Source organism: Stegostoma tigrinum, chromosome 44 (assembly GCF_030684315.1).
Source record: "Stegostoma tigrinum isolate sSteTig4 chromosome 44, sSteTig4.hap1, whole genome shotgun sequence".
In the NCBI taxonomy this organism is placed as follows: domain Eukaryota; kingdom Metazoa; phylum Chordata; class Chondrichthyes; order Orectolobiformes; family Stegostomatidae; genus Stegostoma; species Stegostoma tigrinum.
In genome coordinates this window covers 10,264,034-10,281,236 of record NC_081397.1, presented here as the reverse complement: position 1 = coordinate 10,281,236, position 17,203 = coordinate 10,264,034, and the positions used below count along the sequence as shown (strand labels likewise).

At 44.7% G+C, this 17,203-nt stretch overlaps 2 protein-coding genes across 6 annotated transcripts in view; one reads left to right on the top strand and one right to left on the bottom strand.

Moving 5' to 3' along the window:
* LOC132206966 (histone H2B-like) overlaps nucleotides 1–17,203 on the top strand; it is a 94,335-nt gene that overhangs the window by 58,258 nt on the left and 18,874 nt on the right. The window lies entirely within an intron of this gene.
* Nucleotides 2,217–17,203, bottom strand: part of LOC132206964 (histone H2B-like) — a 200,793-nt gene continuing 185,806 nt past the window's right edge. Inside the window, exons 4-5 of the mRNA XM_059642092.1 lie at nucleotides 4,978–5,431; nucleotides 2,217–3,710 (exon numbers count right to left, since the gene is read on the bottom strand). Of these exons, the coding sequence (XP_059498075.1) occupies nucleotides 2,743–3,702 (960 nt within the window). The 5' untranslated portion in view covers nucleotides 3,703–3,710; nucleotides 4,978–5,431 and the 3' untranslated portion in view covers nucleotides 2,217–2,742. The remainder of the gene's footprint in view (nucleotides 3,711–4,977; nucleotides 5,432–17,203) is intronic.

Here is a 17,203-nt window from a genome sequence, read left to right as displayed (position 1 = left end):
ACAGCATGAAATCTGCATTTAGTCAGGGTACTTTTAGTGTTACAGTCAAGTGAACACATAGATGATGCTGTTAGTTTGACCAACCACATGGGAAGTAGATATGGAGTACAGATATTGAAGCAAACATTTCAGTCAGAAGTAACAGACAGACAATTATTATTTCAATGAATATTTGTCTCAATAGTCACAAAACTTAAATAATGTGAATTCCAAATGCACGTGCTGTGCCAAAGACTGACATTGAGAGAATTGTTAATATACACTCTCACTCCCTCTCTTGCACCCTCCTCTCTCTCTCTCACTATCAAATGCATAAACCATCCCAACACACATTCCAACAAATAATAGCCATGCAATACCATATACATTGCAAGCAACAGAAACTGTCACATCTGGAATGATTTCTACTCACAGAACCATTGTCAGAGAGGCCTGCATTCCTTCACATTATTGAGTCTGTACCGAGAATTCTCATCCCATTCATTCAACATTTCATTCACACAAATGTATGATAGCAGCAGAGGAGCTGCCATCCCCACCTTTATCGCAACATCATTCTCCTTTTCTTCACCTTTCAGGAATAGAATTTGTTTTGTCTTTTTCAGTCCAGCAAGAAACCTCGAGTACCTCTTTCAAAATTAATCTCAATTTATTGTAAAGAGCCTGACATTCCTCCTGGCCCTCCCTCGGATGTATTGCAGAGAAATACCAAGATATCTGAATACAATTTTCACAATAAATCAGTTTAATCAAGTGGTTACCTTTCGAAGCAGTGCACAAAATAAAAATAGACAAAATTGGTTTGCTTGGTAGGTTTGTGAAACACTCCTTTTGTTTCAAAGCAGAGTTGAACAGTGTTGATTGTTCAATAAATTGAGTTTCACCCTTTAAATCTGCTGCACTGCAAGACAGAAAATAAACTTCCTTTTCCTTTCCACTTCCCTTCCAGAGAACAACACAAGAGTACCAGTAATTGCTTCCACCATCACGGCACAGAGCAGGGTCATGTCCTGTCTACATCAGGGAATAAGTTCCCCGTTTGTCTTTTCTGTCCAAGCGACACTGTGTGATCAGGCAGCAGCAATGCAGTTGAATTGTTCACTGCCATTGGCTTTCACAGTTTACACTGATTGCTACTTTAGCATTACTCAGAAAAGCATATCACTACACACTGAAAAAGAAACGGATATTATTCTGACAGTCAACACTTTATATCATTAATCCCTGTTCAACTCTACACTATACAAGTTACAAAGGCCCATTGTGTTTCCAGTCTTGAATCTGAGGAACAGCACAGAGTCCCTTCTGTAGCAGTGTGTTGCCTTTCACTTGCACATGATTCCCACAGGCACCAACAATTAATGATCTTCGGTGGTTTCCCATTCACGACAGGAGACGGGAACTGAGATACAGACTGGCAGCACGAGGGAAAACTCACTCACACACAGCCAGTGGATGCTAAAAGGAAAAGAATGAAGTACGGCCTCACAGTAATTTCCAGATATGAACTGACTCTCAAAATCTCTGATTACACCTGAGGATATTGGACTGTGACAGTGCCCAGTAGTGACAGATAGATTCTACTGCACACTCAACCTCATGCACAATGTAAAAACAAACTGAGACTGAAATGCAATGCAGTTCAGTGCAATTGAAAAGAGTTTGACAGAGTTTACTACTCCGACACAAACCACAACTGAACATACGAAAATGAGATCCATGTACTCTCCCTGAGACTGTGGGAAACATATCAAAACTACCACAATCGTTATGAAAAGCCAGATACCCACAGAACTTATGTCATATTGGCCTTTACAAATAGACGGTGACAATGAGTAGATGAAGTTCACATTCCTAACAATTACTGCGGAACTGCTGCATAAAAAATTCCCAGTACAGAGACAGTGGGCTGAATGGTCTGCTGCTATGCTGTACCATATCTGTGATTCTGTTTTTGGTGAGAAACAAGCAGTTTAATCAGTGGTACCACAGATCTCAGGCTGTCTGACCAAATAGGAAATATGTGACAATTTGTCAGAATGGTTCTCAGAATAAAGCAGTTCCCCTCCTGTTATCACCCCATGTCCTCAACTTCTCCATCCCCCTCACCTACCACACGGACTGACACTCAACTCATAAATCACACAATGCAGAAGACATTAAGACGCAGCCTCAACACCCTAAAAATAACCATCACAGAGTGAATCATACAGTCACAGAATACTACTGGCCTTCAGAGATTTAGCCATTTTGATACATGAGGAGAAACTGACACGTACAGATTGATAACTACACCCACTTGTTCGTATTGCAGAAACACACAAATGATGACAACACATTGACTACAATGTAAAGGTGTGACTGTAGTTATCAGTCTCTCTTGGTTTCTGCTAATGTCAGTCATGCATTCGCATTGCAGGAACTGTCAGGGAGAGATGAATAACTTCACCCTCATTCTCAAAGCTAAAACGGACATACACAATGATAACTACACTCCCAGTTTCACAGAGCAGAAACTGACAAGTATAGTCTGTTAACTAGACTCTCCTATTTACAGAGCAGAATCTCACAGGTACATGTTGGGAACAGCACCCACACATTCACCCAGCAGGAACTGACAGGTGTACTTCGATAAGTGCATTTACACACTGACAAGGCAGTTCAGTATTTGGTCTGTCTGTGTTGTTTTCCTGTAGACGCTGGTTTGAAGTTCCCCATTAACTGGTCGCTCTACTGTGGTACCTAGGAATGCAGTTTGTTGTTGTGTTCCTCCTCTTTTGTGAATTTTACATCAGGAAGGATATTATTGATGGTCTTGAATGTTTCCTCTAATTTGTTTTGTTTAGTGATGACAAAGGTGTCATCCACGTAGCAGACCCAAAGTTTGGGTTGGATGATTGGCAGAGCTGTTTGTTCGAGTCTCTGCACTACTCCCTCTGCTAAGAACCCTGATGTCGGAGATCCCATGGGTGTACCGTTAGTTTGTCTGTAGGTTTTGTTATTGAAAGTGAAGTGGGTGGTGAGGCATAGGTCCACGAGCTTGATGATTTTGTCCTTGCTGATGAGGTTGGTGGTGTCTGGTGTATGTGTCTTTGGTTCTTCGACTAGTGTAGTCAGTGTTTCTTTGGCCAGATTGATGTTGATGGATGTGAACAGGGCTGTTACGTCAAAGGAGACCATTGTTTCATCCTCTTCTATCTTGGTGCTTTTGATGGTGTTCAAGAATTCTTGGCTGGAGTGAATGGAGTGGCGTGAGTCTTCTACTCGGTGTTTTAGTCTTTGGTGTAGTTCCTTGGCTAGTCTGTATGTTGGTGTTCCAGGTAGTGAGACTATGGGTCTGAGGGGAGCTCCTGGTTTGTGAATTTTGGGTAGTCCGTAGAAGCGTGGTGTGTTGGATCCATCTGGTTTCATTTTTTGGAAGAGTCTCTTGTTTAATTCTCCAGATTTTTGAAGTTTTATGAGTAAGGCTGTGATTCGGTTCTCCAGTTGTGGGGTCAGGTCTGTCGCCACCTGTTGGTAAATATCCACCAAAAGACATGACCCACGATCACTAGTATCCTTGCATACAGATGAGGAAGGCCACCACTTTGGGACAACACATCCATCCATCTTGGACAAGACAAACAGAGACACGCACAAGAATTCCTGGAAGCATGTCATTCCAACCGAAACTCCATCAACAAACAGAGATTTGGAGCTCATCTACCACCCTTTGAGAAAAAGAACAGGAAATGACATCACCGGCACAGGAAGTGACATCACCAACCCAAGGAAACCTAAACACCAGCGCTTCACCGTAGGCTCACTGATGATGTTACCTAGAATGGTGACGAAACGTCTGAAAATGAACCTTCCAGCTTAGTGAGCAAACTTACATCCAGAACCTCAAACTGAGCTACAAATCTTCTCAAAACTCGCTAACAGATTAATATTGTCACTTGCAATTCTCAGCAGAAACTAACAGGTACAGGCTGGTAAATAGTCATACGTTTACGTAAGAGAAACTGACAGATATATATAGATAAATATATTGATTGTAGAAATGATTTGGAGTTGGGTATTGAGGATAAAGTCTCTAAATTTACAGATCATACTAAGCCATGGAGAAGAGTGCATTGTGAGGATGATACTGAGTGACTTCACAGGGACATTGACAAGTTGGCCAAATGGGCAGAGACCTGGCAGATAAATTTCAATGCAGAAAAATATGAGCTTATGCATTTTGCTGAGAAAAATGCAAAGAAACAATACAAGCTTAAGGGTACAGCTTTAAAGGGAAAATTGGAACAGAGAGATCTTGGGGTTCATGTGCATCGTTCTCTGAAGGTGGCCAGGCCAGTTGAAACAGTTGTGAAGCAGGTTCAAAGGATCTTTGAGTTTAAAAATAGAGGCATTGAGTCTCAAAGCAAGGAAGTAATGCTACGCCTCTACAAATCATTGCTAAGACCACATTGCTCAGGCTACGCTTGTGTTCAGTTCTAGACACCTTATTTAAGGAAGAACACTCTGGAGATGGCTTAAAGGTGTCACTAGAATGACAGCAGGAATGAAGGATTTTACGTTCAAAGAAAGATTAATGAAACCAGGCTTATTCTCCATGGAGCAGTGGGGTCACAAATGGGGGTGTTCACAATAATGAAGAATTTTGAGAGGGTAAAGTAGAATACTCTGTTTCCACTATGTCAGTAACCAGGGGTACAATTTCAAATTTGTCACCAAGACAGCTAGGAGTGAGATGAGGAGAAACATCTTTGGAGCATTGTTCGGATTTGGAATGCACTGCCTGGGAGAGTGGTGGAGGTGGATTCCATATGAGGTATGAAGAGAGAGCTGGATATATGTTTGAAAATGATGAAGTTCGAGGGTAATGAAGATCAGGCTGGGGAATAATCACACCTCTGATAATAGCTCACCACAATTAAAAAATAAATGCAGAGTAGATTCAATTCATTGGCTCATCTGCCCTGATACACTCACCAGGAGATCAAATGGATACTCAAGTTGGGAATGGACAGCACAAAATCTCAAATCCCTGCCATCAAGGGTCAGATCATGCTGCAGCAGAAGAGATTGGCCCACTCAGAGTTATGTGAGAGACAGTTATTCCGATGGCTTCTCAAGGCAAATTCATGTTTGGAGTTGATGTCTGGCTGAGTGAATGGGAACAAAGCTTAGCCATTTCTCAGCTGCAGAAACCTGACGCTCCTCTGTCCTCTCTTCCTTCTCCCCCTTATTTGCTGGAAGGAACAATTGCTATCCATCAATTTGTGAGGCATTGAAGGGATTCTTCTGTGCTGTCTCACAATGTCCGCGGAAGATTGGCATAAACATTTCCCTCTTCACCTTGACCTGGTTCCTCATCCCCTCGCATATCTGTGTGCCTCAGGGTGGTGTATGTGATGCAGGATGGTTGCTGGTCTGCTTGCTCAGCCTGAAAATAGGACAATACAGAAACATAGTAAATGAGGAGCAGGAGCAAAATCGGTGGCCTCATGGACAGTGAAGGTGGTTATCTCAGAGTACAACGGGAACTTGATCAACTGGGCCAATGGGCCGAGGACTGGCAGGTAGATTTTAATTTAGACAAATATAGAGGTGTTGCATTTTTGCTGAGGCAAACCAGGGCAGGTTAATGGTAGGGCCCTGGGGAGTGTTGTCAAACAGAGGGATCGAAGGGTGCAGGCACATAGTTGCATAAAGTGGAGTCCCAGGCGGACGGCAAGTTTGGAACAGTTGCCTTCATCAGTTCCAACACTGAGTGTAGGAGTTGGGATGTTATGATGTGGCTGTCCAAGACATTTTGCCCCTAAGAACTCGATGCTGCTACTTGAACAACATTCACTACTCTGATCCCAACCACTTTCTGTGGCAGAGAATCCCATTGGATCCCCACCCTCTAGGTGAAGACATTTCTCCCCACCCTCAGCCCTTCCCCATCTCCTTTAGACTGTGAGCCCCTGAGGGTGGACTCATGTGTCCTTAGCCCCATGTCCAGCCATCAGCAACATCTGTGTTTACCCCTGTTAATTCCCATTGAAATTTCACAGGTTTCTATGAGATGACTCCTCATTCTTCTAAACTCCAGTGAATATAATCCTAAGCGATCCAGTCTGTCCTTATCCTTCAGTCCTGCCATCCCAGGATTCAGTCTGGGAAACCTCGGCTGCACTCCCTCCATAGCCAGGACATCCATCCTCAGAGACGGAGACCCCAGACTGCAGACACAATACAGCAGGATGTGGTCTCTCCCTGTACAATTTCAGCAAGACAGCCCTGCTCCTGGACTGGAACCTTCTCACTATGAAGGCCAACATCACATTTCCATTCTTCACCATCTGCTGCTCCTGTAATGCTCACTGTCACTGACTGGTGTATGAGGTACATCCAGGACTTGGAGCACCCCCACATCCCAATCCGGCGGATAAAAACCCAATTTCCTGGTTTTGCACCCAAAGCAGATAACGTCACTCTGATCTACATTGAACTGCATGAATCATTTCAGTGTTGAGCCAACAAGCTGGACATTCGGAGTGGTTGGATGGTGAACGTGGGGATATGGAGGGGTGAATGGTGAGAAAAACAAACTTTATCTGGAAGACAGTGAGAGTTACGGGATGAGCAATTAATATCTGGGGTTGTGACACAGACCAGTTCCTCTTAGAAAAGCACACAGTTGGAACAAGCCTAAAACTGACGATGACAAATGTTATTTCTCTGTACTTTGAACAGGGTGTGGCCAGCTCTGCCAAGGTGGCAAGGGGATGCCAATCTCAAAATGTCCTTGAATGGATTGACATGCTCGACCTGAAGGTAATGAGGAGTTTGCAAAGGGTTAAGAGTCACGTGCAGAGCAGATCAGGTGAGAATGGCAGATTTTGCTCCCATAAGGACCATCAGAGACAGGAATGGGAGTAGGATATTCGGCCCCTCGATCCTGCTCCACCATTCAATAGGACTGTGGCTGATCCAACATTCCTCATGTCCACTTTCCTGCCCTTCCCATTGATTCCCTGTCTGATCAAGAAACTGTAAATCCCAGCCTTAAATCTGCCTTCCCCCTGCTGCCACAAATACATACAGCTCTGTCTAGCAAGGAGTTCCAAAGTCTCTTATCTCCCTGAGAGAAGAAATAACTTTTCATGTCAGTCTTCACTACTGAACCAGATGGTTCTTTGCTTCTCACAATGGTCATCATTAGAGCCTTAACTCCAGATCTGTTTTGTTTAAAGTTTAAGTCAAAATCCGTGATCTGCAATAGCAAGATTTAATTTCAAGTCCTCACAGTATATCCCAGGCATCTGACAAAATAGGATATTGCCTCCCCATTATTTCGAAATTGAAAGTGAATCACACTAAAGTGCGGTGTTCAGATCAGAATAAATTGCCCCGCACCTTTGAGCCAAACATCGACATCAGTGGAATCCCTACAGAGTAGAAGTAAGCCATTCAGTCCATTAAGTCCGTACCAACCATCTGAGCAGCATCCCACACAGACCGACTCCTCTAATGTATCCCTGTAACCATGCATTTCCCATGGTTAATCTCCCTAATCTACCAACCCCGGACACTATGCGTAAATTAGAATGACCACTCCACCGAACCTGCACACCTTGAGACAATGGGAGAAGACTGGAGCACCCGGTGGAAACCACACACACAATATGAGGCAGCAGTGCTAACCACTGAGCCACCGTGTTGCCCAGTGTTTTTGCCGTGTAGGGCTTGGTTAGCTCAGTTGACTGTCTGGTCGTGCTGAAAGTGTGTGGTTCAGTTTCTGCACTGGTTGAGATTGCTGTGAATGATCGTTCCCCTTTGCCTTAGATGTGGTGACCCTCAGGTTAAACAGTTGAAAAGTTAAACAACAAAAATAGTTGTTGTTGGTCTCCCTCTCTCTCCCTCTCTCTCCCTCTCTCTCCCTCTCTCTCCCTCTCTCTCCCTCTCTCTCCCTCTCTCTCCCTCCCTCTCCCTCCCTCTCCCTCTCCCTCCCTCTCCCTCCCTCTCCCTCCCTCTCTCTCTCTCTCTCTCTCTCTCTGCAAGGAGACAACAGTGACTCTACATGAACCACCTGCTAAAAACGTAACTTTGCTGATTAAAAATTAACTGCCAGCTTTTTCACTGCAAAATAACTTGCGTGTTTCCCACCTGATGCAACATCACAGTGAGCTGTAAATAAAAGAAAAGACACTTTAATGACAGAATGTATCTAAATGCACGGGGAGAGGGTGTAGAGGCAGATTTACCAGGATGTTGCCTTCGACACTGGAGAGTGCCAGTGATGGAGAGAGATTGGACAGACTGGGGTTCTTATCGTCAGAGCAGAGGAGATTGAGATGCTGGACATGATTGGGATGTATCAAATGATGAGGGTCCATAGATTGGGTAAGCAGGAAGAAAGGTTTCATCCTTGATGGAGGGAGCAATGAGGGACCAAGTTTTCACCCAGAAGCTGGTGGGGAACCTGCAACTTGCTACCTGTGAAGATGGGAGAGGCAGAAACCCTCATCACATATGAAGAAGAATTTTGATGTGCACCTGGGATGCCAAGGCAATGGGCTGAGTGCTGGGGAAATGGAATTAGAGAATGGTGAGGTGGTGTTTTTAACTGGCACAGGCTCGATGGGCCTTTTATTGGCACTGGAGACCTCTCCAACACTGTGACGAGCTCACTTTGGGATGTGTGTTCTACATCCAGTATACTATTTAGATGCAATGCGATTTTGTCCATGTCATTTTCTGAGGTAAGCGGTTTGGCTTATGAGGAGAGATTGAGCAGTTTCGGCCAATAATCTCTGGAGTTTAGAAGAATGAGAGGAGATCTCATTGAGGGATATAAGATGGAAAGGAGAAGGAAAGAGAATGATTGCTCATGTGGGACAATCTGGAACAAGAGTTCAACATTTCAGGAGAAGGGGCTGGGACAGATTGAAAACAGAGAGAAGGAGGAATGGGTTCTGTCCAAGGGAGACAGGGATGTGAATCTGGGGGATTTGCTGTGGGTACATACTGCTGTTCTCGAGTGTGTATTCAATGTTGGGACACTGAATGAATTGGAGGAGGAGACAGACAGATTTGGAATCAATGATAGGTGAATGGGAGTGGGGGCAGGAAACTGGAGCTGAAGCCAAGATGGGATCAGCTGTGCCATATTGAATGGGGCCGTAGGCACCCAAGAGGCTGAATGGTCTCCTGCTGCTCCTAGCCCTTCAGTTGTATTGGTCATTCAGTAGCCTGGGCTCATGTTAGTGTGGGTGGTACAGACAGTAGCAACAGAAAGCTCTTATTCTGTGTTGCTAAAATGTGTAATCCATTAAAGGTCACTCAGTAAGAGTGAATGTAAGACCCATGTGATAATGGAGCAGAATTAGGCTGTTTGGCCGATCGAGTCCACTCTGTCATTTGATTGTGACTGCTGTGTTTCTCAACCCCATTCTCTGCCTTCTCCCCCTCGGCCTTGATCTCTTCACCAATCAAGAACCTATCCATCACCGTCTTAAAGACATTCATTGAGTTCCACAGATTCAACACCCTCTGGCTGAAGAAGTTCCTGTTCATCTCAGTTCAAAAATATCATCCCTTCATGCTGAGGCTGTGCCCCTCATGTCCTCGTCTCTGTCCAAGCCTCTCAGTATTCTGTAAGTTTCAATCGGATTCTCCCTCATCCTTCTAAACTACATTGAATGCAGACAGAGAGCCTTCACCACTCCTCATTAGACAAGCCCTTCATCCCTGGGATCTTGTAAATCTCCTCTTGACCCCCCTCCAGGGCCAGCACATCCTTCCTGAAATACAGGGCCCAAAGCTGCTCACAATATTCCAAATATGGTTTGACCAGAGCCTAATACAGCTTCAGCAGTACATCTCTGTTCTTGAATTCTGGCCATCTTGAATTGAATTCTAATGTTACATTAACTGCCAAATGAACTTGCATGTTAACCTGAAGAGAATCCTGAAGTAGGACTCCCAAGTGGCTTTGTGCTTGAGATTTCCGAAGCCTTCCCCATTTGAAAAACGGTCTCTGCCTCTATTCCCACCAAAGTGCACAACCTCACACTTTCCCCCATTGTATTCTGTTTGCCATTTCTTTGCCCAATCTCTGAGCCTGTCCAATTCCTTCGGCAGCCTGTCTGCTTCCTCACCATTACCTGTCCCTCCACCGAACTTTCTGACATCAAAGAAACATGAAATGACAACGCTCCCTGTGTGAACAATGCTGGACCCAGAGTGAATGGCTCCTTGTCCCAGAGACCCAGGCCAGAAGGGGCCACACTCAGACATTAAGCTGTTGTAATGCGGTAATAAACAGATTGATGTCTCAGTGCCCAAACTTTAGGTCACCTCAAAACAAGATGAACAATATAGCAGTTAGCTATCAATGTACGTTTCCCTCTTCCAATTCAATTCAATGACTGCCACTTGGATTTCCCGTGTGTGTCTATGTTTGGCTTGGACTAGTATGGTTACCGTGTCCCAGTTAAACTGATGGCCTTCACTGTCAGTGTACCGATAGTAAGAAGCGTTTATTGTGCAGTTTTGCTGCTAGCAGATGTTCATGTGTCTTGATAGCTAGTTTTCTTCCTGCCTGTCTAAGGTAATGGTTGTGGCAGTCGTTGCTTGGTATTTTGTAGACCACATTGGGTTTGCATGTTGTGAGAATGCGGTCTTTAATCCTTGAGTGTTTATCATAAAGTGGCTGTGGGCTTGTGTGCTCCCATGATTCCTGGTGGTCTCAGGAGTCTTGTTGTTTTGGCGTGCTATGTCCTCCTGTTGTCCAAAATAAATGTTGACTCCCGGGGCAACTCCACCCTGCCACCACCTCTCCAGGGTCTATCCTGCTGGTGGGACATGGCATATCCAGGGATGGTGATGGTGGTGTCTGGTACATTGTCTGTAAGGTATGATTCTGAGTATAATGCTGACTCTCCGGATTTTGACATGAGCTCCCAGAGGTTAGGAAGCAGGACTTTGCAGGGCTGACAGGGCTGTTTCAGGTCTGTTGTCTTTTCCGGTGCCTGACTCGATGCTGGGTGATCCATCCCATTTCATTTCATTATTCAGAACTTGTGGCGAGGAATACGACTGAATGGCTTGCTCTTTCATTTCAAAGGGTCAACCCTGATTACAGGTCACTGTACTCGAAACATTAACTTTGTTTGTCTCTCTCGATGGTTGCTGCCAGATCAGCTGAGGTTCACCAGAACTTTCTGTGTTTATAACCTGTAATGTTAACTCTGTTCCTGTTTCTCTCCCTCTCCATAATCCGGCTAAGATTTTGAAATTTGCCGTTCTTGCCGTCTACTCCTGATTGATGCGAGACGAAAAACTTCAAACAGAATCTGTTCGTTTTTCAGGTGCAGTCCTGCCAAGTGAATATCATCAAAGATTCCCAGCTTCCCAAAGTGGTCTGTGTCTACTTAATGACCTATTCTACAGGTGTGGGGGTGGGGGAGGGGGGTGGGTGGTGGGGTTGTTGGGAGGTTGGCATTGGGTGTGTGGTTTGGCTGGGGGGGGGTGGTGTGGTGTCAACTTCAGAGAGATACATGATCGCGATAACGGTTTGTACAAAGTACAGCTTTCTGTCGGTATTTACTGTTTAAAAAGCAATTGGTGCATCAATTACAGATCATGGTCAATTCACCACAGTCTTACCAGATCATTAGAGCTGCTCTCCCGTTGGAGAGAGCGGATTGGAAGGTGATGGAACCTGAGGGTCACTGCGCCTCAGGTGATTTGGAGGTTCAAAAGGAGAGTCCTTCACGGTAACCCCATCCGGTGTAGGATTTGAACCCACACTGTTACCATTCTAATGCATCACAAAGCAGCCATTCTGAGGCAGGAATAGTCGCTGATCTGGAGAGGGGGTGTAATTACAAAACAAATAGCCTTGCCCCTCTCCCCACCTCAACATCATTGGAGATAAAGAGCTTTGTGATGATACTGTCGCTTTAAGAGATTATTTTGTCCTGGTTTCTTTTGAGAGAGAGAGATTGAATGAGAGCCATTGAGCTCCCTGGTTAAGGCCACTTGACTAAACAGTTTGAGTTTTTTTTTCCAGCTCTGGTGGGTGTGGCCAGCTCTCTCAGAAGATCAGGATTTCTCGGTTTTGTTTCATTTCACATGCACCTGAAGCTGTTGGCATCTCAAGTGCCTTTGAAGCTTCAGTGGATGTCTCCCGGCTCCTGCTGTCTCTGTATTTTCTGTTGACTTTTTATCCTCCTGGATTGGAGATCTGCACGTGAGAACCTGTGTCTCAATTTTCCATTTCTGTCAAGGACTCTGTTTATGGGATGTTACTTTTTCTTAAAACAGTTAATTAGCAATAGTTACTATATCTACTATTTTGTTACATTTCCAACAGTGATAAGTTATTCTTAAATCATCTTTCTTTTGTTGCATTTTAACTATAGTGTTTAAATAAATTGTTTTGCTTAACATTGAGTTGTTTGCCCAATCGCATTGCATCTGAAACCAGCACTTCATGTTTGCTTTGAAAAATAAAGTTAGGGGAGAGACTACCTTCTGAAAATTCTTTGAGTGGGTCTGGCCTGGTCTAGTCTTGTCCATAACAGACTGAATAATTCCAAAGATTTATCTTGGGAAGACAGACTGAGCGGTTTTGGCCGATACTCTCTGGACTTCAGAAGAATCAGAGGGGATCCAAAATGCTAAAGTTGGGGGATTGACAAAGGAGATGGAGAGAGGATGTTTCCTCATGTGGGAAAATCTAAAATGAGAAGTCAAGTCAAGATAAGGAGTTGGGGCAGATTGAAAATGGAGATGAGGAGGAATGGCTTCTCTCAAAGGTTGGGGAGAACGGGCATGTCTAACCTGCACATCCATTGGAGTGTGCCAGGAAACAGGAGCACCTGGAGGAAACCCACACCATCACAGGGAAAATGTGCAAACTTCACACGGACAGTCACCTGAGGCTAAAATCAAAGCTGGATCCCTCACACTGTGCAGCAGCAGCGCTAACCACTGAGCCACCATGTCATCCATTGAGCCTGTTCCACCTTTCAGTATGTGCCTTCACACCATTAACTTGCCTTTAGTCCCATCCCCTTATTATCTCAGCCAAACAAAAATCTGTCAGATTGGAAACTAACCACTGATCCAGCCACTGCTGTGTTTGTGGAAAAGAGATTTAAACGTCGATAACCCTTGTGTGTAATCATTTAACGGAATGTTTTCAGCCTAACGTTAGCAACATACCATGGCGATCCAAATATGAAGCCGTTCTTACTATTTTTTTTGAAACAGAATTTTCCTTACACCTGTGAATGCTCTCAGTTTCGATTATAACCTCTGGAAAACGCACACGCCCACCTGATCATGTGTTATTTGCTTACAGAAATCTACTGGTTGAATTCCTGTAGCCACAGGTTTTGGGGCAGGATTTTTGTTTGTCAAAGAGATACATCATGCTTTATGCCCCAAGTTTGTACGTTTGCTTTAGAAGTCCCGTAACCAGTAAGGGGCGGCAGGCACTAACGTCCAACTGGCAAGCTGAGCCCAGAATATCAGGATGGAGCTGGGTAATACTTTACGACAGAGAATCGAGGAGAAAGTGGGAGAAAGAAACAGAGTGGTGATAAGGGAGGGTCCTGGGAATGAAGCTTCATTGAATTGAGATGCCTGGTCAATTTGCTCATTTCGAAAGTTTGGGGCATCTCACAATAAAGTCATAGAATCGTACAATACAGAAACAGGGCCTTAGGCATAACTTGTCCAATCCAACTGGGCTTTCCATAATAAACTAGTCTCACGGCCTGCAAATCCCTTTTGCACCCTCTCCAATTTAATACGATCTTCCCTTTTGCTGAGGTACCAGAATTATACACAGTAATCTAAAAGTGGCCAGACCAATGTCCTGTACAATGGCAACATGACGTCCCAAATCCTATTATCAATGGTCTGACTGATGGATGCAAAAATGAAATCTGAATGGTGGCATGTGATCAGGAATGTACACTTTAATACAACAGAGTCTCACAGTACTGGAGAGTCTTTTCGATCCATCCAGACTATACCGACGAACAATAAAGGATGTTCCCAGTCACGATGGGGCAGTTCAGAACCAGGGGGTGACGGTGTAAAGGGGACAAGGTAGGACTGAAATGAGGAAAAATGTCTTCACCCAGAAAGTGGGGAGCATGTGGGATTCTCTGCCACAGCAAGCGATTGGGGCCAAAACATTGAATGTGACTCCATCTCTCAGTCCTGTCATCATCTCTGTATATCTGTCTCTCCCTCTGTCTCTCTCCCTCCCTCTGTGTCTCTCGCTCTGTCTCTGTCTCTCTCGCTCTCTCTCTGTCTCTCTCCTGTCATCATCCTTTTCTCTCCCTTCATCCTGCTGTCATCTCTCTCTCTTCCTCACCCGACCCTCACTTCCAGAAATTTTAATTGCAGGCTCGAGCGCGCGAAAACAGCCTGGTCCTGGCGTCTCAGTCGTATGTGAATAATCTGGGAGATAAATGCACACAATGTTTCATTTATATATACATATGTAACAACCACTGACAGAAAGTAAACATGGAAAACACCTTCACATGCATCGCACGGGTCCAAATGTAAAGTCAACCTCTTTCTGTCTGGGAGGGGAAACACTTTGGGAATTCAATTAATTTCACCTCTGACATTTCTGAAAAAGAAAATAAATAGGAGCAGAGAATGACGCCACTCGGTCCATCTGCCAGTGGTGTAATTTGTAATCTGTGACCATCCATCTCCCTGAGAGTGTTACAAACTAGTTTCTCCCCACCTCCCCCTTCCTCCACAATTTACTCCCTTTAACTGCAGCAAGTAAAAGGAACACATCAAACACTTATACAGCAGAAACAGACCCTTCAGCCCAACCTGTCCATGCCAGCCAGGTTTTCTAATCTACCCTACTCCCATTTGCCTGCATTTGACCCATGTCCCTCTAAACCTTTCCTATTCACGTCCCTGTTTAAATGCTTATTAAATGTGTGATCGTACCCACATCTACAACATCGTCTCCCAACTCATCCCATACACGCACCACTTTCTGTGTGAAACAGTTGTCCATTAGGTCCCTTTTAGATCTCTCCCCTCTCACCTTCAACCTACGCCCTTTAGTTTTGGACTCCCCCGCCCTGGGGAAAAGACCTTGGCTATTCACCTTATCTCTGGCTTTCATGATTTTGTTGACCTCTGTAAGATCACCCAGCAACCTCCACTCTCGGGGGGGAAAAATAGTCCCATCCGAATTAGCCCCTCCCTCCAACTGAAACCCTCCATTCCCAGTAACATCCTTGTCAATCTTTCCAGTTTAATAATATCCTGTCCATAGCATTTAATGCATTTCTGTTTTGGTCATTTAAGGATTTCTCATGATCAATCTTGCCAATGGATCCACCAAAGAGAATGAATTGCCTCCAGTTATCCCTTCAGTTTCTCTCCCATCAATAATGCTGGAGAAACACGACCTACTTGTGCACAGCCTTTCCAAAGCATACATGGTCTTGAGGGACCGACTCCCCACCCCAGGGAGACAATCTAAAGGGGGAGATTAGGGTCCACCTTCTGCAGATTGGTCTGCAGCTCTAAACCCTCTGGCACGGGGTCGGGGGGGGGAAGCTCTAGTGGCTTCTGTGGGATGACCTTGGGCGAGAGAGAACAGAAAATGATACTAACCACCCAGAGAGAAGTCGAATGGACTGTCTGCAACCGGAACACACACGACAAGGAACTAAACCTCATCTGTTGGTCCTTATCTGATAGAAACACTTGTCAGTAAGGCATTAGAATGGATGCAGAGTCGACAAACTCAAAATACTAACTCACTCTCTCTCGATACCCCACGCCCTCCCCTCGCTGACAGATGCTGTCAGACCTGTTGAGTTACCCCAGTGCTCTCTGTGTTGGTTTCAGATCTCCAGAACCCTGCACTGTGTTGCTTTTGCAACCTTACAAGCTGTGTTCCTTGCTTCAGACACCAGTGCCCCGACTTCTGGTGAAATGGTGTCCTCTGTTGTTCAAGCATAGAGGAAAGATATGGCTAACACATTTCAAAATAGCATTGCATCACTGTCAGAAAGGAAACACAGGACAATGAGACGACATTGCTTGGTAATGGTGTACATATGACCAGAGGATCAGAAGTAGGCCATTCAGCCCATCTGGCTGCTCCACCTTTCAACCATGACTGTGGCTGAACTGCTCATTCTTAACTCTACTTTGCTGCACTTCCACCCCTTGCCCCATAACCTTTGATTTTCCTTCCTGATTGAAAATCTCTCTCAGACTTGAATATACTGAATGACCTGGCAGTGACAGCCCTCTGTGGTAAAGAATTCCACAGATTCACTCCCCTCAGAAGAAGAAATTCCTCATCTCCATCTTCAATGGATGAACGCCTATTAAGAGATGATGCCCCTCTGGTCCCAAATTCTCCCACACGAGGGGCAACGGCTCCCCATCAAATTCCTCAAAGGATCTTCAATGAGGCCACCTCTCATTCCTATAAACTCCAATGAGGATAGGCCAACAGACTCAATCTCTCCCTCATCAGACACTCCCTCTATACTCGGGATCAGCCGAGTGAACATTCTTTGAACCTGCCTCCAACGCTAGACTCTCCTTCTTTAAATACGAGGCCACAAAACTGCTCAACATATCTCAGCTGTGTCTTGTATAGTTTTTTTTAGAAAAATTTCCCAACGTTTATCTTACATTGAAGGCTGACGTTTAGGGCCTTGATCCGATGGTTCATTTAAACCCTTCTTCCGAAAAAAGGATCTTGGCCCGAAACTTCAGCCTGACTGCTCCTCTGATGCTGCTCAGCCTACTGTGTTTATCCAGCTCTACACCTTGTTATCTCTGATTCTCCAGTATCTGCAGTTCTACTATCTGTGAAACAATTTTACCCCAGATTGTAACAAATAGTTTTCATCTGAAATCCTCAAGGAGTTGATAATCTCTGTCCCTTTGTGAAGTGCAGCTGGTTTTGAGGGCGTTCCTAACATACCACAACATCAGACAGAGTTACAGCGTGCCATGGTGTAATTGGAGATCCCCAGTGGGCAGATTTTATGCCATTCCCACTCAGTGGGCGATATGTACTCCCTGAGGAACAAGCTATGGTAGTTCTATCCCTCTGTAAAATCAGGATTTACCACAAATCTGCCTTATTTATTTCCTCTTTCTGTCCCTCCTCTATCCCACCCTGTAATCAATTCTCCTT